The sequence below is a fragment of the Callithrix jacchus genome, chromosome 13, assembly GCF_049354715.1.
Source record: "Callithrix jacchus isolate 240 chromosome 13, calJac240_pri, whole genome shotgun sequence".
Taxonomy (NCBI): domain Eukaryota; kingdom Metazoa; phylum Chordata; class Mammalia; order Primates; family Cebidae; genus Callithrix; species Callithrix jacchus.
The window spans coordinates 112,381,553-112,403,395 of record NC_133514.1 but is presented as its reverse complement, the minus strand read 5'-3'; the positions used below and the strand labels follow the sequence as shown (position 1 = coordinate 112,403,395).

General features: G+C 37.0%; 1 protein-coding gene across 1 annotated transcript in view; it reads right to left on the bottom strand.

The window, feature by feature from the left end:
- The window catches only part of DOK6 (docking protein 6), a 446,729-nt gene that overhangs the window by 64,761 nt on the left and 360,125 nt on the right, over nucleotides 1-21,843 (bottom strand). The window contains exon 7 of the mRNA XM_002757321.7: nucleotides 20,386-20,503. Within this exon, the coding sequence (XP_002757367.1) occupies nucleotides 20,386-20,503 (118 nt within the window). The remainder of the gene's footprint in view (nucleotides 1-20,385; nucleotides 20,504-21,843) is intronic.

Here is a 21,843-nt window from a genome sequence, read left to right as displayed (position 1 = left end):
CCAATTCCAGAAATAATTATTTTTCTTTAATGAAATATCTATCTTTTGCTAGCAAATATATAATTTTACTTGTTTATAACCATAATGAAGTTTTCTTTCAAAGGTAAATATGAAGTCAAGGTAGTCATCTGGATGAAAAGATCACTTTTACCTTGACACATTTTTATTTGACAGAGAAAACTTCACAATTTTAGAAATTTACCTTCCAAATGATTTCATTTGCATAAACTGGTAAATGATTTCAACAGCTTTTATCTGAAAATGTTAATTAAAATAACCAATAGTATGTAATCCTACATATCACCATTTTAAATCTACTTTGAAACCTAGCTTTTCCATCTGTAGCTGAGACGATTACTCCTACAACACAAAAATTTCCATGCAGATATGGTAGTAATAGAGTACTTTTCATAAGCTTTACCGACTACAGTTTCACTTTCTCTGAATATTCATATGTTTAGGTGATAAATCATGTCATAAATAAATCATGATGTCACTAACATTTTATTTCTGATTACAGATAATTTATTTACAATTAATACTGATGATAAAACTAGAGGTGGTTTACTCCAAATCATGTACAATTTTGCATGTAGAAGTAGCCAGGAACAGATGGTGAGTGACGCCACACAAAACCGAGGGCGCATTTGCTTCAAGAAATCTAGGAATGTCATGGGAGAAAACACTGGTCAGGGTTACCAACCACTCTTCACTCCTCCTCTAGCAAAACCTTCATGGGAGAAAACACCGGTCAGGCTTACCAACCAAACACTCTTCACTCCTCTTTTAGCAAAACCTTCTTATTTTGACAGCACTAGAGAAAAAAAAATCCTCTTTTATTTAAGAGTGCAGATTAAGTCTAAAAAAACCATCTTCTGACAGTTTCCTCTGAAAAATTTAAAGGGAGACAAGCAGATGATCAGTTGGATTTGGGAATCTATTTTCAGAGCGTTTTCTCTTGGTAACTGAAACTGTTTGTGGGGATTGCAAAGACACAGTGTATACCATAATATTTCTGACAAATGACTGTCTGTCATCCGGTGAACAGAGAAATCAGTGGAGATCTAAAGGCTAAACTAAGAAATCCCATAGCTACTATACATGGCTCTACTGTAGACAGCCCAGAAATAACTTGATATCCATTGAAAAACAAAGATAACAGAAACACTGAGCTTTCTTCATCCTGCACACCTTCAGACACATAAAACATGATCACATAATTTTCACTTAAAATCTCAGCTCGGTTTTGTAATTTGCCAATACCGAGAACTCAACTGAATAATGAATATACTCGCATACACAGCAGAAGGTATTGATTGTGTAATGTTGGGTTCTGTATGGAAAGAGAGATTGTGTCCATGAAAACTTTTTACTCTCTATTACTGAAACATAATCTTAAATGTTTCAGTGTTTCTTTTTGTTGTTTGTTTTTTGGAATGGAGCCTTGCTCTGTTGCCCAGGCTGGAGTGCAGTGGCACAAACTTTGCTCACTGCAACCTCCACCTTTTAGGTTCAAGCGATTTTACTGTCTCAGCCTCCCGAGTAGCTGGGACTACAGGCACACACCACCATGCATGGCTGATTTTCATATTTTAGTAGAGACAGGGTTTCACCATGTTGGCCAGGCTGGTCTTGAACTCCTGACCTCAAATGATTTGCCTGCTTCGACCTCTCAAAGGGCTGGGGTTACAGGCATGAGCCATCGCACCCAGCCAATGTTTCCTGTTTCAAATAGGAAAGTACATGACTATTTGGGACAGGTAAATGCTGGACATCAGATTTACTGAGGGAGACAATACTGAAACGAGCCTTTTCAACAGCACAAAAATGAGGTCAGAATAAGAAGCACCATAAATATGAAAAAACATCTGAAATTATCTTGATGGCAGTGAGCATCTTATGCTTTCATTCTTTTGTATTTTAGAATTGTTTTTTTTAAAATTATCTTTTCAACCAACCCAAATGCCCATCAACAATACACTTGACAAGGAAAATGTGGCACATATACATCATGGAATACTATGCAGCCATAAAAAATGATGAGTTTGTGTCCTTTGTAGGGACATGGATGAATCTGGAAACCATAATTTTCAGCAAACTGACACAAGAACAGATAATCAAACACCGAATGTTCTCACTCATAGGTGGGTGATGAACAATGAGAACACATGAACACAGGGAGGGGAGCATCACACACTGGGGTCTGTCTGTTAGGGGCCAAGGGAGGGACAAGGGGGGGATGTCAGGGAGGGATAACATGGGGAGAAATGCCAGCTGTAGGTGACAGGGGGGATGGAGGCAGCAAACCACATTGCCATGTGTGTACCTATGCAACAATCCTGCAGGATCTGTATATATACACCAGAACCTGAAGTACAATGAAAAAAATTATATTTTCAGAAGTTTTTGTTTTCTCGAATGTGAGGTAGGACCATATTTTCATGCTCTATTATTTACCATATGTAGTCATTTGTACAATTCTATACAAAATCTTTTCTTTTTCCAGTCATAACACAATAGAATACTATGGCTGAATTAATTTTTTTCATGAAACTATAAGACCATGAAAAATATGGTGACTATTTATTTACAATATAGAAAAGGATCAGTCCAGGTTTGAAGGACATCAGAGGTGTTGCATGATCAATAATTTCTTTTGCCAAGAAAATCAGTTAAGAGTCCCTGCCTATGAAGTCAAGTGGACTTTGATACAGTGGCAGATTAAGAACACACACACACACACACACACCACACACATACATACACACCACACAATCACACACACCACACACACACATACACACCCCCACCCACACACACACACACACACGGGGCAGGGGGACCTCTCCTATTGTTACAGCTAAATTATCTTTTACTTTTAAGCACTCATAATATTTTTTTATTTTTTCCTTACCAATCAATAGAGTAGTAACTTGGGATATATATTCTCTCTAGGTACAATTTCTATTATTACAAGGTAACATAATTGCAAGAATTTAATAAATAGCAAGCATAACAACACTGAAATTTCTTGCCAGAAACATACTATTTTGTGTGTGTGTGTGTGTGTGTGTGTGTGTAGACTGTATGCATTCCACAGAGCTGTGTAGGGCACTGTGTTCAGTTGGTACTAGAGGAAGTGGAGATAGTCTCTGCTTTGACAATCTAGTGCATGTGCAGGGACATATATGGAGTAGGGTAAAATTAATCCACTGTTATCTGGACCTCTATGTACGTTTAGCAACATCACAAGTAGAGATTGCAAAAAAGGCATTGAGTGGAAGCAATGGTATAAAACGATAGTAAAAATGGGAAAGTACACGACCATCTGAGACAGTGAAGTCCTGGCCAACAGATTTATTGAGGGAGACAGTGCTGGAAAGAGCCCTTTCGACAGCATGAAGATGAGGTCAGAATATGAAGCATCGTGAACATCAAGAAATATCTAGAAATTATCTTGATGGCAAGAAGCATCTAATGCTTTCTTTTTATGTACTTTGCATATTAAAATTGTTTTTGAAATTACAGATGATAACCTGAATTCTATAAAAGATTCGAATAGAGCAGAAGTGAGTGAGTAAAATTCTTCTAACCACTCAGCTCCTTCCATTCCCATTCCACTCACTAGGGGGCTGGAGTTTGAAGTTCCACATCCAAAAACAAGTGAAGCAAACGTACTAACAATGGCAGAACTATGCTATATTTTCAGAGGTTATCAGTCACAATCCCTTAGGCTCTCTCTTCAGATATTCATTTCCATATTCTTAAATAAAAATGGTTTTAAAAGCTGGGTTTTTTTCATTTTTTATTATAGATTTTCTTCCTACTATGGAATATGAAGATTTAGTGATCAGAACCACTCCCTTCCTTCCTCACATACACACTTTCCCTCCTTTCATCCTCAGAATAAGTACATTTTTAAAGCAGTATTAGTGTTTGCATTAGTATCATCAATCTAATTATTATGTACAAACAAGCCAGCCGTGTAGTTTACAGTGGTTTCATGTCCGTTTTTCTCAAACTTCTGAGTTAAATTCTTTTTTTTTTTTTTTTTTTTTTTTTTGATACAGAGTCTCACTCTGTCACACAAGCTAGAATGTAGTGGCATGATCTTGGCTCACTGCAACCTCTGCTGCCTGGGTTCAAGCAATTCTTCTGCCTCAGCCTCCTGAGTAGCTGGGATTATAGGCACCTGCCACTGCGCCTGGCTAATTTTTGCAGTTTTTAGTAGAGATGGGGTTTCACCATCTTGGCCAGGCTGGTCTTGAACTCCTGACCTCATGAGCCAACTGTATTAGCCTCCCAAAGTGCTGGGATTACAGGTGTGAGCCACTGCGTTTGGCCCTGAGTTAACTTCTCAGTGAACTGTTTATGACCTCGTTTGTAAGCCTGCTGTGTACATGGTTTTACTACGCTTTCTGCACTGCCTCGGTCTCTTCCAGGCTCCTTTTTATGCAATTTGTTTGCTATGGCCTCTGTTTTTTATTTCACGCTTTCCTCAAATATCTGGTGACTCCTAACTAGCTAACACTTGTGCATCTCAACCCATCTCGGCCTCTCCTTCTCGGAGAACCTGAGTTAAGTCATAGGTCTTCCTTTATTTCAGGGAACTTTTACATACATCTTGTGTTTACTCTCTATGTCAGGAACACCTGTGTGTTGAATTCCTTTATTTGACTTGCGCACACACCCATGTATTTTCCCGCTCTCTGACTCAATTTATTTCTTTACTTTGTTAATGCCTATTATTTTCTGAAGTTACTATACTCTCTTTTCAGCTACAACTGCTGCATTTCTAAGTGCTTTCAAAAGGTTTTATTTGTGTGAGGCATTTATTATTTTCAATCTTTGATGTGCACGTTAGTCTGCTTTATATCCTTTCCATTGTCTGACCTGCTCTTGGATTTCTTGTGACTCTCAACCTACTAAACCAGAGCACCTATTTTCATGATTTTCTGAATGTATAGAGAAATAGTTTAAAATTTTTATTTCTTCTTCAGTTTTCCCTTTGTTGATTTTCTCTTTTAAAACATTTTTTATCATCCACAAACAGGTACCATGTTGAATCCTTTCTGCTTTTTTTTTTGTCAGTGAAGGGGACTAGGACTAATACTTGTTCTGATGTCTAAGGGGTGATGACAGAAAAGAGGTGGAAGACTGGGAAGGGGGTCATTTTGAATGAAATATATCATTTCAGAATTCTGGCCAAACGGAGTAGTCCTTTGTGATAGGTCTGTTGATGCATATTGATAGAACTGAGTCAATTGTTGGGATTAGAAGAAAACAGAAGATGGCTGTCATTTTGCAAGCCTGGATGAAAGAGAGGTTGGTGGTAATGTCAGGAACAGTGTGGAGGACTCACTAGTGAAAAGGTGCTTTGCTAAGCCCTTACGTATAAAGCCAAAAGGATGTTTTTAGCATAAACAACAGGACTTATTTAGAGTATCATATCTCTGATAGATTTCAACAACATTTTATTTCTATAAAGTAAATCTGAAACTTTAAGAAAGGACAATTTATTTAAAGAAAATCTCCAATAATACAGCAAGATGTTTTTCTTAATATTAATGAAAATAATTATCTTTAGAAAAATTTGTTTACAAAAATATTAATATGTAAGTGATGGAATGTTAAACCTTCAAAGAAGTTAGTTTTACTTTTTTATCCTGTGTTTTTAAGTAACTGATAATCAAAGTAGAAGTGAAGGAAACTGATGTCATGTCTAATAGAGCTTTCACATGCCTGCATTTCTTTAGAATATTTTCATACCTCTTGATGAATACTGAATTTTATCAAATAGTTTTCTGTACCTATCAAGATCATCTCATACTTTTAGCTTCTATTTCCTAATATAAAATCATTTATTGATATTTTATTGTTAAAGTATCCTTACTTTCTGGACTATATACAGTTAGGTTGTGATGACGATGTTTTTAGCATTGATGTTTATGAGATGAAGTGATTTTTTCCTATTTTTGTATTGTCCTCCTCTAACCTACAAGGTTGAGTGCTTAGCTTATTAATTTTCCAACCCTATTTTCTTCTAGATATGTGTATTTAAGTCTATAAAATTTTCTCTACCAACTTAGCCACATCTCATAAATTTTGATGTAGTGTTTTCACTATCTTATATTTCCAATATTTAACAAGTTCCCTTATTATGATTTGAAAACATGAGCCCATGTTCTACAGGCGCTTGATTATTTTATGCATTTTTTTTTTTTTTTTGAGATGGAGTTTAGCTCTTGTTACCCAGGCTGGAGTGCAATGGCGCGATCTTGGCTCACTGCAACCTCTGCTTCCTGGGTTCAGGCAATTCTCCTGCCTCAGCCTCCTGAGTAGCTGGGACTACAGGCACGTGCCACCATGCCCAGCTAATTTTTTGTATCTTTAGTAGAGACGGGGTTTCACCATGTTGACCAGGATGGTCTCGATCTCTTGACCTCGTGATCCACCCGCTTCGGCCTCCCAAAATGCTGGGATTACAGGTGTGAGCCACGCGCCGGGCCTATTTTATGCATGTTAAGATGTGTTTGTGGCATCTCATGTTGTCAAATTTTGTTACTGTTTCAAGAATGTTTAAAAACAATGTGTAGTCTCTGATTTCTGTTTTTGCATAAGCTTGTTTCATGCTGTTTAATTTTCTATTTCCTTAGAAACTTTTTTCTTTCAGTCTAGTATTTATAAAATGTATCTTTTTAAAAGTCTCATTATAATTGTCATGTTTTCCATTGTTTTGGTTGAATCATATGAAATGGTTGCTATTTAACAGACATTATGGCAGTTTCAATTGGTTCAACCTAATAATTCTGTCCATTTTTATGTGTGTGTATAATCTTAAAATATACTCAAAGGAATATTTTATCAAGAGTTCAGATGTATTGCATCTTGCTGATGAGTTTTTTGTAATGATAAAATGTAATGACCCTCTTTTTCCAAAACTTCGTATTTTGCCTTGTCTTCAGTTTACTTTCAACATTCCTGTATCTTAAACTTTAGATGTTTTCTGTTAGAAACAGCACAAAGCTGGGCTTTTGAAACTCAATCTAGGGTTTCCTTCCTAGTCTTTTATCACAGAGAAATGTAATCATTTTTGTTTATTTTGAATCTACCTATTTATAGTTTTCTTTCTTTCTATTATCACATCTATTTGTTATAATATTTATTTACTCTTCTTTTTCCTTTCTGTATTTTCTCTACTTCTAATTGCATTAATTTTTATATTTTTCCTTCTCTCCTCTTTTCTTGTTTAGATGTATTTATATTCTTTTGTTTACTTAAATTTTTAATGTGCCCACCTGACCAAAAAGTGAAACCAAATGTAAAATGTGAATGTGTCCATACTTCTCTTTCTATTACCTTCCATTTCCTGTTACTGCTATCAACTATTTTACTACTACTTTTTTTAACACCTAAAACTTACTCTTTATTACTATTACTGTTATTAAAGTTAATGAATATTAGGTTTGGTCACATTTAACAGTTTCTTTGCTTCTTATACTCCAATCCTTCTTTGTGAGTTCAAATTCATTTTCCATTAAGTACATCCATTATTTATTTTCTTTAGGGAATTTTTCATTGGTAAACTTATCATTTTCCAAAGATGAATCAATTTAGTCTTTATTCTTATTTATTTCAGTTAGTGATAAGAATTTTTAGTTATTTGAAGACAGTTTTCTTTATTTTCTGGCTTTTATTCCATCTGGTCTCATTTCTTGAGTGGTTGTAAAATTCTTGGCCAACTAGAGATTCCGTTTCATCACTTCCTGTCCTATCTCATTGCTTTTGAGATATCTGATGTCCATTTGGTTTGCTGTTCTTTTTTAGGTTATCTGTCTTTCCTTTATGCTTTTAAAACTTCCATTTGCATTTAGAATTGGGCCATTTTACTCTCATGTTTCAAAGTATGAATTGCTTTTCATTTTTTTCTTGCTGGAACTCAACGTACCTCTTCAATCTGACAAGTCATATTATTTGTCTAGTCTGTAGAATTACCAGTTGTTATATACTTACCTCATCCTCATTTGCTGTATTATCTCCTTTAGGAATGATTATTAAATCTGTGTTCAATATTCATATTCTATTCTTTATGTCTGAAGATATATTTTCCATCCCTTAATCTCTTTGTGCTTTGCACTAAATGATTTCCACCTATCCTACAACTTTTATTCTCTCTGTAGTTCTGACTAAGTTACCACTTTCACAATTCAGTTTATAACATTAATTTAACTGTGGTAAGAATACTTAACATGAGATCTATCCTCTTAACACATTTAAAAAAAATTTATTTCCATAGGTTATTGGACAACAAGTATTTGTTGTCCAATGTAACAAGGGTTACATGAATAAGTTCTTTAGTGGTGTTTTGTGAGATTTTGGTGTACCCATCACCTGAGCATGTACACTGAACCCAATTTGTAGCCCTTTATCCCTCACCCCCTTCCCACCCTTTCCCCCTCAGTCCCCAAGGTCCATTGTGTCATTCTTAAGCCCTTGCCTCCTCATACCTTAGCTCCCACCTGTAAGTGAGAACATATGTTTGGTTTCCCATTCCTGAGTTACTTCCCTTAGAAAAATAGTCTCCAATCTCATCCAGGTTGCTGAGAATGCCATTAAATCATTCCTTTTTATGGCTGAGTAGAATTAAACTGTATACTTGTATACCACAGTTCCTTTATTCACTCATTGACTAATGGGCATTTGGGTTTGTTCCACATTTCTGCAATTTCGAGTTGCGCTGCTATAAGCATACATGTGCAAGTATCTTTTTTGTATAATGACCTCTTTTCTTCTGGGTAGATACCCAGTAGTGGAACTGCTGGATCAACTGGTAGTTCTACTTTTAGTTTTTTAAGGAATCTCCACACTCTATTCCATATTCGTTGTACTAGTTTACATTCCCACCAGCCATCTTAACACATTTTTAAGTGTACAACACAGTATTGTTATCTAAACACAGATGTGTAAAATGTGTGCATCTTGCATACCTGAAACTTTATACCTGCTGAACAGCAACTCCTCATTTCTGTACCATTTGCATTCCCATCAATGGTGATAAGAGTTCCAATTCCTCCACATCCTCATGAATACTTTGTTTTTTAGATGATTAGCCATCCTAACAAGTGTGAAGGGATACCTCATTGTGATTTCGATTTGCATTTCCCTGCTGATTTGTGATGCTGAGTATCTTTTCATGTACTTATTGGCCTTTTGTATGTTTGGAGAAATGTCTGTTCAAGTCCTTTGCTGTTTTAAAAATTGAGTTATTAGTGTGGTTTATTTTTATTTACTATTGAGTTGTAGAAGATCCTTATATATTTCAGAAATTAATTCCTTATCAGATACAGTTTGTTAATATTTTCTTCCATTCCACAGGTTGACTGCTCCCTCTGTTTATTATTTTCTTTACTGTGCAGTGGATTTTTAGTTTGATAGAACCCCACTTACCTACTTTTGCTTTTGTCGCCTGGGCTTTTGGTGTCAGATCCACGAAACCATTGCCAGAACCACCTGAACCTTATCCTTCTAGTAGTTTTATGGTTTCAGGCCATAACCCTAGGTCTTTAAAACATTTTGAGTTGATTTTGTGTATGGTGTCAGATAGGGGTCCAATTTCATTCTTTCGCATGTGGCTATCCAGTTTTCCCAGCAAGAGATTATCCTTTCCCCACTAATATTGTTTATCATTGAACATAATGTAAAAGACATGCCGTGTCACTGACAGTTTGATATCAAACTTCTCTTTCTTGTATTATGAATAGTACGACAAAAATAACACAAAAGTTCGAAACTCCCTACCAAACCAATATAATATAGAATGGCAGCCAAAAATTTCTAAGAGTACTCCCAAACTATATCTTCCCAAATACAGGCATTCAACTCCCTCTCTCTCTCTCTTTCCCTCTCTCTCTCTCTCTCCAAATCTTAGCATAAATTCCTTTTATATAAACATATAACCATGCTCCTGAGTTTCAAAAATTGGGTGGTTCTAAGTTTGAAGCAACAAATTTTCAATTAGCGTCTATTGGTTGTAGGACAGCTGGCAGGTGCTAGAACTTTCAAAGAAGTTCTTCACACCTGCCCACTGTGTTAGATGTGAAAGATATATCCAGGCTTAAATCAACATCAATGCTGCAGTTTATTCTCTGGCAAGTATCATTTTAAGAATGCTAATTTCCTGATGTTTCTCATCTTTTAATATCTTTCAATCATTATCAAGTAGAATATGAATGCCATATTCTACTTGGCAGGCAGAGGAAAATAAAGGAAATCTTGCTCAAAATATGTGTATTAAGCCTATAATTAGGGATATGAAACATTTAGTTGAAGGGCCAGAGACAGAGTTGAGATTAAGAAAAACCAAATGACAAACAGAGACCAGGGAGAAAAAAGACAATTGAACATTTTTCCCTCTAGGTTCTTCTTTGTAGTTTGTAATTTATGAAGCTTAGCCTAATACGTACATATATGAGGGAAGTAATATGATGAGAAGCCTTATATGGTGAACCAGATGCTCCTCTCTTTCTCTGTGTATGTATGTGTTTGTGTGTGTATACACATACATGACAAAGACAGCTGAGCATCCATATGTGTTAAAATCCATCTGTATTAACATTTGTCTGTATTCATCAGGTTGTACTGACATTTCCCTGAACTAATATTATGTACTGTTTATTCCCTTCTGAATAAAATCAATTGCATGTATGTAGAATTTATTTTACAAGCTTTTAATACATATTCCCCAAAATATTAATCAATATAGAACTCAATATGTTACCTCTTTTATATAAAATCTTCAGTGGGGGAAGCTTGCAGGAGAAAAATATATAGACTGAATAGACATTTTAACTTCTACCAAATTTGAATTAAAGAGAATGAAGCAATTCATTTTGATAAAACCATTGGTGGATTATACTAATCCAATGTAACATCTGGAAACTCTTAATCTTTTATTTGTTAGTAATTACTTGCACATATCTGATACAAAGTGATTAAAAATGGCTGATTTGATATATTTCACACTGAATCATCTTCAGATTTTGCTGTGGGTGGTGCAGAAGAATTCACTTAGTAATGTCAATCTTGTTGTTCACCTCTGGGGTCCAGCCGGTAGAACACAGCGTATGAAAGAATCAATGTAGTATTAACTGGCTTGAGAATGCTGGTCTACTTTAGGGCCTCATGGAGGAAGAAGGGTCTCTGAAAGGCTTCTGGGCAGTTAGGGTAAGCTAATTAGTAAGAACTGATTGGGAGCAGGAGGGTAAGTTATAGAGGTGAGTGTGGATGAGTGTATTTGGACTGGGGCATCTCCTCTACATTAGGCTGAGCTGAATACAGTTTTTCCATGAGTTCTGTAACCCTTGAGTCTGAAAAGAGGCTCTAGTTTGCCTTAGGCTACCTGGACTGAGCAGTAGAAGGCATGGAAGAAATGGTTCATCTGTTTAAGGTGCCATGTCTTATTTATACCCACTGATGAGAATAAAAAACTTGAAGACTTAAGACTGAATTTCTTTCCTTGTATTAAAAACTCACAGTGAGAGTTAAGCTTAGATGTTTTTCTAAAACCTTAAAAACTAGAAACCATTTATTAAAGCTATACATATTTTTTTCTTTTGAGATAGACTTTCTCGCTCTGTCACCCAGGCTGGAGTGCAGTGGTGTGATGTTAGCTCACTGCGACCTCCACCTCCCAGGTTCAAACCATTCTTGTGCCTGAGTAAGTGGGATTACAGGTGTAAGCCCCGATGCCTGTCTCTCTCTCTCTCTCTCTTTTTTTTTTCTTGTATTTTTAGTAGAGACAGGGTTTTGCCATGTTGGCCAGGCTGGTCTTGAACTCTTAGCCTCAAGTAATCTGCCTGCCTCAGCCTCCCAAAATGTGGGAATTACAGGAGTGCACCACCGTGCCTGGCCTAAACCTAGATTTGTATAGTCTTAAAACAAAATAAATTTTCCCAAGCACAGAAGAAACTCTGCAATAATATTTCCAAGTCAACACTGGAATAAATGGGAGTAGGACAGCCTGGCTGCCTCTGCCAGAAAAGGAAACTTCATAGTGGGGGCTTGGTTTATAGCTGACTCTTAAACAACACAGTATGAACTGCACAAGGTCCTTTATATGTTGATTTTCGTCCACCTCTGCCACTCCTAAGACAGCAACAGCAGCCTCTCCTCTGCCTCCTCCTCATCAGCCTACTCAATTTAATGACCCACCTCCACTTAATGAATAGTAAGTATATATTCTTGTAAAGCCGGCCTGGTGGTAATAAAATCTCTGAGTACTTGCTTGTTCATAAAAGATTTTATTTTTCCTTCAATTGTGAAGCTTAGTTTGGCAGGATATGAAATTCTGGGCTGAAAGTTCTGTTCTTTAAGGATGTTGAATATCAGCCCCCACTCTCTTCTGGCTTGTAGGGTTTCTGCTGAGAGACCTGCTGTAAGTCTAATAGGCTTCCCTTTGTGGGTAACCTGACCTTTCTCCTCTTTATGATTTTCTTATCTCTAGCTTACTTAATTGTAAGAATATAGTATATAATACATGTCAATCAAAATACACATTAATCAATTATTAATGAGCATATATTAATATATTGTCAAGTATATATTAATATATTAATTAGTATATAATTAATATATTAATGAGTATATATTAATATATTATCAGAGAGGTTTCTGGTCAACAGCAGATTATTAGTAGTTAAGTTTGGGGGTGTCAAAAGTTGTATATTGATTTTCTTAAAAAAATAATTTGAACTTTTAGATTCAGTGGGTACATATGCAGGGTTGTTAGCTGGGTATATCGCATGATGCTGAGGTTATGGATATGATTGATCCTGTCACCCAGGTAGTGAGCATAGTACCCAATAGTTAGTTTTCAATATTTGCCTTCCTCCTTCTTCAGTGTCTACTATTGTCATATTTATGTCCATATGTAACCGATGTTTAGTTCCCATTTATAAATGAGTACATGCAGTATTTGTTTTTCTGTTCAATTTTCTTAGGCTAATGGCCTCCAGCTGCATCCATGTTGCTGCCAACGTCATGATTTTCCTTTTTTATGGCTGTGTAGTATTCTATAGCATATATGTACCACATTTTCTTTATCCAACCCACTGTTGATGGGACCTAGGTTGATTTCATGTCTTTGCTATGGTATACACTGGTTTTAGCTGTGCAGGGGCGAGGTAGGCACCTCAACCCCCATGTTGTTCAAGGGTCAACTGTACTTTAATATATTAACAATAGTGAATCATTTTATGTTGATGATCTCATGTAATGAGATCATGAGAGGTACTACTAGAGATGAGGATGAAAATGAGAGCTGAAGGAATAAGCTTAGACAGGTTGAGTAAATTGCCCAAAAATCACATCAGTCAATAGTGGTAAAGTTAATATTCAAACTCAGATCTATTTGACTCCCAAACTCAAGATTTTAACCTCTATGGATAATACCTTCAAGATAATTCAACCCCAAAGTTTGTTTGATAAAATCTTTCACAAAATTACTACCTCACAATCCAATGGAACAAGCAGGTTTGTAAACAAACACATTGATATAATAAAATTACACACAAATGTTTCTGGGAGCATGGAAAAGGAGGTGATTAATTAGGACTGCAAGCTGTGAGGAACACTTCACAGTGGAAATATTTTGTGCATTTTTCTGATGTCTGCTTTAGAAATTATCGATTCATTTAACTCTAAAAGCTGACACCCAGGGAGACATTTCCTGCCTTTGACTTACCTTTATTAAGGTATGGACATGCAGTAAATGTTTATAAATAAGGTTCAATAGACAGAAGTGTTGCTTCTAGAAAATGGCTCATGTTTTAAGGCCTGCTGCCAAATGGCTACCAGGCTTCTTTGACTTCTGTGGCAGTCTTCTGCATTTTTAAACAACTGGCTACCAGAGGCTTTTATTAACTTTGTAATTTAAAAACAAAATAGAAAATCTCAATAGAAGCAATTTATATACAATGCAGTTTGAATGGACAGTAGAGAAGGACAGAAGGTCACTGCTGAGCAAAGAGGAAACAAAACCTTTGATTTACCTCCTTAATCTATGGCAGAACTCTATTTACCATTTTCTGAAGGTTATCTCTAATTCTAATTGCCTAATTCCATCCTGTCCTTCAGAGAAACTGAAGTCACAGACACCCTTTCCGTGAGCATCAAATGCCCTCTGGTGATTAGGTATGCTTCCATGCTGACACTCGTGGTCTGTAGCTTTATTACAGATATATATTAATCAGGGAGTTACTGAAAGCAGAACCCCTAAAGCTACCACCTTTACAAAAGGTATATCCAGTCGTTCTTGATTCAGAGAGTGTAGTTGTTCAAGCTGTTTTTTAAAAAAGGAGTTAAAGTATATTCTACATTATTTTGTGTGAAAATAAGGGGATTATTATATGTATTAGTCTGTTCTCATGCTGCTATTACAAAATACAAGAGACTGGGTAATTTATGAGGAAAACAGGTGGAATTGGCTCACAGTTCTGCATGCTGGGGAAAAAGCCCCTTATAAAACCATCAGATCTCATGAGAACTCACTATCATGGGAAGAGCATGGGGAAACCACCCCCATGATCTAATGACCTCCCATGAGGTTCCTCCTCCAAAATATGGGGATTACAATTCAAGATGAGATTTGGGTGGAGACACAGAGTTAGACCATATCATCATATCAGAAAGTTTCGTCATCATGTACAGTCCCATAAACCTGCTCATTGGGCACTGTGTTCAGCTCATATTCTTGGCCCCGTTCTCACCATCAGTTTATAGATGATGATGAACTAATCCGAGGGAAAGCAGCAGGTTTAGAGAGACAGATACTGAACCATCACATTAAAGGGGCTGATGTACAGCATTTCACAGTGCTTCCTGTGTTCATGAAAATAAAGACTAGTGGTGGCAAACATTTGTGCTCAGCCAGAGTTATCCTAAAGCAAAAAGCAGAAATGCCAACAAACACCTCACCTTGCTCAAGAAGAACGTGTGGCTCACATGTGGGACTAGACACGATTCCTTTATTAGCAGAGAATTTTTCTCAGGTCCAAACTCTCCATGTGTGGTTTATAATGCACTGCTAAGTCATTTTTTAATTCAATAGGATTTACTGAGTGGCTGCAGCCCACCTGTACCGTCAATGACTTTTACTAGTTTGTCATTTTCAAAAAATGCTTTTGTCATGTTCACAAATCCTGACTTAAAGACCCAGCTGTATAGCCTGTCATCTAAATATGTCTAACGGTGATTAAAAGCCAAGGTGAGAGCCCTAAAGTAAGAAAAACTCAGTAATCTGATTCCCTTGATTGTTTTTTTTCTTTCTTTTTATTCCTTCCTCTGCACCCCTTCTCCACTTTTCTGTATTTCTTTCTCCTTTTTTTTTTTTCAAATGAGTGTTCTTCAGGCTTTCAAAACATTTCCTTCTATATTTCCCAAGGCCTTGGAAATACAACGATGTGAATATTAAAACAAATAGGAAGTATTCACATCTGAGTGGAGACTTTAAAATCCTGTTCATCGCTTTATGGTTTAGGTTTCCCTAAATCTAAAGACAACATCTCTAAGTATGAGTGTGATCATAAACATTCTGTATAAGTACAGAGGAAGCTGGAGAAGTGTACATATAAAATGACCTTCTAATACGAATCAACCATCCTTAGGATAATCTGGCAAAAAAGAAAACGAATGTCCGTTTACCACTTCTGCAAGGAGACGTAGCATGACTGAACCTACTGCAAACCACTAAGGGACACGGCTTTTTAAAGAATAGCTGCCAAGTACTTAGAACAACATGTGCTTCTTAGAAGTTAATTATTCCCCTTTTCACTCTTTTGATTCCAGACTACTAGAAGACTATAGGGAAATCACATTAACTTATTCCTTGAGAGCACCCTTCTGGGAGTAACATGGAAAGATTAGGCAGATCGTATTGGAGATTCTTATGCTCCAAAGATGAAGGTAGATGCAGAATCTCAGTACTGATACGTCAGTCTTTAAGCGTGTATCTAGCAATGGATGAGAGAAATGAATACAGCAAAATGCAGAAAAAATACAGCTAGGTCAAAGCTTTGAGGCTGACAAGCAATTGAAGTTATAAGTAAGTCTTACTGTAGAATGGATTTGTTTTCACGCCATGCATTTAAAAACATTTCAGTACTTGTGCTGCTTATTAATGAATGTTAATCTCTTAAACTTTAGTTTCCCACTTCTGTTTTCTGAATGAGGTCCACTAAATTCATCACTTCATATTGATCCCAACTTCACCTAAAAAACGTGAAAAATTCTAAAGATATATTTTTATTCCTTAGGGCTATCTGCGATTTTCTTGACAATGATATATTCCCACATTGCCAGACTTTTACTTTGATTTGGTAAAATCAATGATGACAGAGGGCTGACAATATTCTCCTTTTTGTAAAGAAGAGGTAATGCCACTTCAAGGACCACAGCCGGAAAAGAGAGATTCAAAATAACTAGACTTCTAAAAATTATTTAAGACAGGGTCTTACTCTTTAGCCTAGGCTACAGTGCAGTGGTGCAGTCATGGCTCACTGCAGCCTCAACGTCCCAGGCTCAGTGACCCTCCCATCTCAGCCACCTGAGTAGCTGGTACTACACGCACGTACCATCATACCCTGCATTAATTATTATTTATTTATTGTTATTTTTGTTGTTGTTTGCAGAGATGGAGTCTCACTGTATTGCCCAGCCTGGTCTCAAACTCCCGGACTCAAGCAATCCTTTCTGTCAAGTTGCCAGCTTGGCCCTCTTCCAAGCTGAACTTTCCTTCTTTTTTTCCTTTCCTTACTATTCTAAAGCTTTTAAATAAATGTTCACTTCTGCTCTGAAACTTGCCTGAATCTCTCTTTCTGCCTTATGCTCCTCAGTAGAATTCTTCCTTCTGAGGAGGCAAGAATTGAAGTTGCTGCAGGTCTGTCTGGATTCGCTGCCGGTAACTTGGGTAATTTGGGTATCTGCCACGGCTAACATATTTGATGCACCTGACTCAGATACCTTCCTAGTGAGGAACAGACAATTCTCATTGGGGAAAGATTGAGATCCAGACAATCCTCAGTGAGGAAAATCATCCTCTTAATATTCAAGAGTCACCCTTCTAGAGGGGACATCTGCACTGCCCATGAGTGAGATGACAGTGGTGAAATCCTGTCTCCCATGGACCTGCTTGGATACCACTTTCATCAACTCATGCAGCCAACTCAGCCCTGACAGCTAGCAAGGAGCCAAGATCCACAGAACCACGACCACCCCTCTGTCAGCAGGAAGCAGTTACAGAAGACTGGCCTGCATCCATTTACCCCCAAAGATTTGAGGTCCTGGTCTCTTAAGGTGGGCAACGATACAGCAGGTAGGTAGTCGTGTATGAGCAGGGCAGGAGGGAGAAGCCCCGCTCCCAACACACACCAGGAGTGCTGGGCAACAATCAGCTAATGGTCAGAGGTTGTTAACTGTTTTTCTAAAGTAATAATTAGTCACAGCCAGCCCCAGGAAAAGGCAGGTGCCTAATAGATAAAAAACACCTAAAACTGATCAGCAGGTTCCCAATAAGATTTCAGGTGTAGGGAGACGTAATGCAAGACCCCAGAAGTATGCCTGTGTATAAAACCGGAAGTCAAGAGGGGAAGCTTTGTGCTTGGTTTCTCAAGTCGCCTGCCTTGCTGTCTTTCAAGGTAAATTTTCCTTCTTTTCTTTCTCTCCTTTTCTTTGTTGTTCGAAAGCTTTTTAAAAAACTCTCACTTTCGCTCTGGGAAAAAAAAATTCGAACTCTCAAAGTGCTGGGAGTATAGGCATGAGCCACCATGCTTGGTGGATAACTAGACTTTTCAGTGTAGTTTTGTGGAAAAGGTACATGTGTATGGAAGGGTGCTGAGGGTCTGCATTTATTTTTATTTCTTCCATATTTTCAGTAGTTTTATTCTGCCCTGATTCCATTAGGGACTAGCATCAAAGAAAAAAAACTATCGAGGTTCTTGCTCTATGCTTGTTTGACTATCACAATGGAACGAAAGAGGAATGAAGCAAAGGACTGTTACCAAAGTATGACTAGCAACTTTATATCTTCATCTTTCTATTTATCCACCTCTATATTACATCTGTCTACTATCAATCATCTATCCCCTTATCTGGATACTTAAATTTTTATATCTATGTATATAACAGTGAGGGGTATACAGGGTGGTAGGATGTATTGCTGTAAGAAGCACAGAGTACAAAAAGTAAACCCACAGTGTAGTGAAATGTAACTTCCATTGAATATATTTTATAAACATTTGACTTCAGTAACTACCCTAGGCAATGCTGATTTTTATTCTATAAAAACTACAATCACCATCAAACAAATATGAAATATGGAGGTCACTTAAGTAAACTGTAATTGACAAGGCATGTCAAGCCCTTAACTTTGCTGGAAATCAGTATCAGTGAAATAAATAAGAGTATTTCAACCAGTTATTACATCTATACTACAAATCAACATCTTCAGGAAGTCTCTGGCAATGTTTTAGAACATTCCAGTGCATTCTGATTTTTTTATTGGCTATACAAGCAAGCTCTCTGAAGTTGTGTATCAGCCTGTCTTTTGTCCTCATAAAACGTTTCCTTCATACTACCATGAAAACAATAGTTCTTATTTTCTGGAATTATAGATCAAACCCTTGACAAACCTAAAGTCGTCCTTATATTACTTCTGACCTACTCCCACATGTTTTGGATTTAGTATCATTAATAGCTCACTTTTTTGCTTACAAATTTGATCTTTCCATTTAAATATTTTATAGTTCCAGTTTTTAAGAGAATATCAATATCTACATAGGTTTATATAAAAATAACCACGCATTACAGGCATATTTCCTAACTTTTAGTCACAGGAATGGGCGAGATTAATTTTCCCTAATCATGACGTGGGCAATTTGAGTGCATGGCTGCTGGCATTTGAAGAGGGATGTAAAAGCATGAGACACGCATCTTCTCTTTCCAATTCTTGAAACTGCCAATCTAGTCCCCCCACCTTGCTTTTCTCAACCCTCTAATCCTTCTATTAAATATTTTCTCATACAAACAAATAATGAAGATAACTGTTAAATACAGGCAGTCAATACTGTTCTAAAGCTTTTTAATGAATGCTCACTTCTGCTCTGAAACTTGCCTCGGTCTCTACTTATGCCTATGCCCCTCAGTGGAATTCCTTTGCTGCGGACCTGTACGGCTGTAAGAGAATCCCTTTAAAATATATAACACAGTTGCCTTCAGTAAGTGACTAGAAGCGTTCCAACTGCTTTGCCTTGTAGAACGTATCTTTAACCATTCATTTCCATGACTGAACTCCTTTAGTCTAGTTTGGAAACCCCGGCAAGCAAATACTGCTATAAAAAGACATTATTTCAGTTTGTTTGCAACAGAAATATATTTTTGTCTAAACTTACAGCGTTGTTAATAGTGAGAAAAAGCTAACATGTGAAAGAAAACCATATTCTGAATGCTTAACTACCTGAGGGGGATATTTGGTTATTCCTTCCCCAGAAACCTATTGGGTGTTTATTACATTCAAGTCTGTGGTGCTCAGTAAATGTTTGTTGGATGAGTATATGCTCTCGGCTGTGGGTGTTTCAGCCTTATTTTCTTAGTTTCGTGCTTCCTCCAGTGTTGGCCAGCTTGTAGTCAAATATCTTATTTAAAAGAGAAGATTATTTATTTTAAAACAAAAGGGAAGGAACAGGAAGACGACTGCTGAAGCTGGGTTGTCTGCTGCTGTTAGTCAAAAATCTGCTAGCTATTAATTTGATTCATCTGACAAGCTATTCCTATGCTTGTTAACTGACCATTTATCATTAGAAAAATACAAAGGCAAAGTATCTACATGTGGCCCCTTCTACCCTGCACCCTCTCCAAATGGTTTCGATATTAAGGCTTTGGCTAAACTTTAAGACTCTCATGGGCAGGTTTATGTACCAGTTTATGGCAGAGCCTTAAGGCCTGAAGTCAGCCTCCTGAACTGATATTTAATCCTTTCAAGGAAAAAAAGATGCGAAAAAAGAAATCCTTCATAAAACCCAGCATGAAGCAGACGTCAGCATTAGCTTTTACCTTCTGATAATGTGCTTGGTATAATGTTTTAGTCAAGTTATTGTGCCAAATTGGGTCCTTCGCCCTCACAGTGATGTTTGGAATTTTTTTTTTTTTTTGCCACGAGAGTATGAAATGGTAACTTTTAAAAAGCCAGTGTAAATCTCAGCTGCCACTGTGGCCAGTGACAGCTGAAAAGTGGGAATGGAGGAAAAGCAAGCAATGCAAATACAAAGAAATTTGCATGACTCAGTCCACCTGGAGGAAGCTAATGGAGGAGCTGCTTTCTTTAAAGTGACTTGCCTTGCAAACTGTAGATTTCACCAACGCTGTTCTGACGGGTGATGTGATGCCAGTACGCGCTGCGAGGAAGAGATATTGATTTGGATAATGTCATTGGTTCAGTCAAGCTTGTCTGAAGCTAAAAGAGAAAAGAAAATGCGTTTTAGGTCTTGTTTAAGATATTAAACCGAAATCTGCTCTTCTAAATGTTCAGGGTTAAATGTGAGTGACAGACAGTAGAATCTGTTCCAGATCCTTGCATGACCCCCTGTTGAGGGTAACTTTTAAAAAGTAAAACCATTACTCAAAAATAGGAAAGAAATACTTGTAAGCAACTTAATGAAACTAATTAAGAGGGGAACAGTAAGATGATAGAAATTATTCCAATGAACATGGCAGTGGGGAATGCTGGCAAACATTCAGGGCATGATCACTTGCTCTCTACCGGACATGTTATTTACATTTCTATGGACAAGAATTATTTGCATTACTCTCAGCTTTCTACAATTTATAGTTGTAAAATAACTCAAAAAATGAAGGTACCAGCTCCTTCAGAAGCAGAGACCCATGAAAAATCTACAGAATACCCGTTATTGTTTTGACTCATTTCAATCTCTAAAATTTTTTTCTTACACTTCTCCTATCCTTATACAGTGGCTGTTTTCTCAAATAGGCCTTTTTCCTTGCTCCTGTGATAGGATCTTGTACATATCAAAAAGCGTATTCTCTGAGAAACGCTGTGATAAAATTATGGCATGTTTATTCAAAACATACATTTTAAGGACAGCCGAGAAGTGATATCACATCCCTTGCTCAGGCACGTGATTAGTTCAAAGAAAATAGTAGTTTACACATTGCATTTTCAAGAAACTGCTTTATTAACATACGACAAGTTTCAAGAAAAATGCAGAAATAGCTTTGTTTGATCTTGGCACACAGTGTCTCTGACCCAACCTGAGCAAACACTTACTTTTTTGACAGACAATGAGCAATCTTCTAATTAAGTCTCACATTTTTCTTTCTTTAATGCCTGATTCCTGGCAAAACTGGGAGTTGCAAAGATCATCTCTGCCATATTTAGGCTTGGCAGGCCTTTCTGCTCACTGTGGTATGTACTTCCCACTGTGCACCTGCACACTCCTTGCCTGGCCCCTGATGCTTGGATGGGTCACATACTCTGCATCCAGCATTGGATTTAACTCTTACCACCCTTCAGAGAAGATGCCATCAGGAAAGTACCTGATATGACATGACAGGTCTTTCAAGGCCACATAAAACTACCAGGTTCTTACATTTTAATAGCAAGTGTAATTAAAGAGCTTGAACACATTTATTTCATTTTACTTTCTTAGTAGTGAGGCATTTCTGGAGCTGCTATGTCTTGTCACAAAAGTGTCTTAACTCAGTGTATTTTAAAAGACTGGCACTGTTGAGGTATCTTCCTTTTTTTAAAGATGGCTCCAAATGGTAACTTTGCAG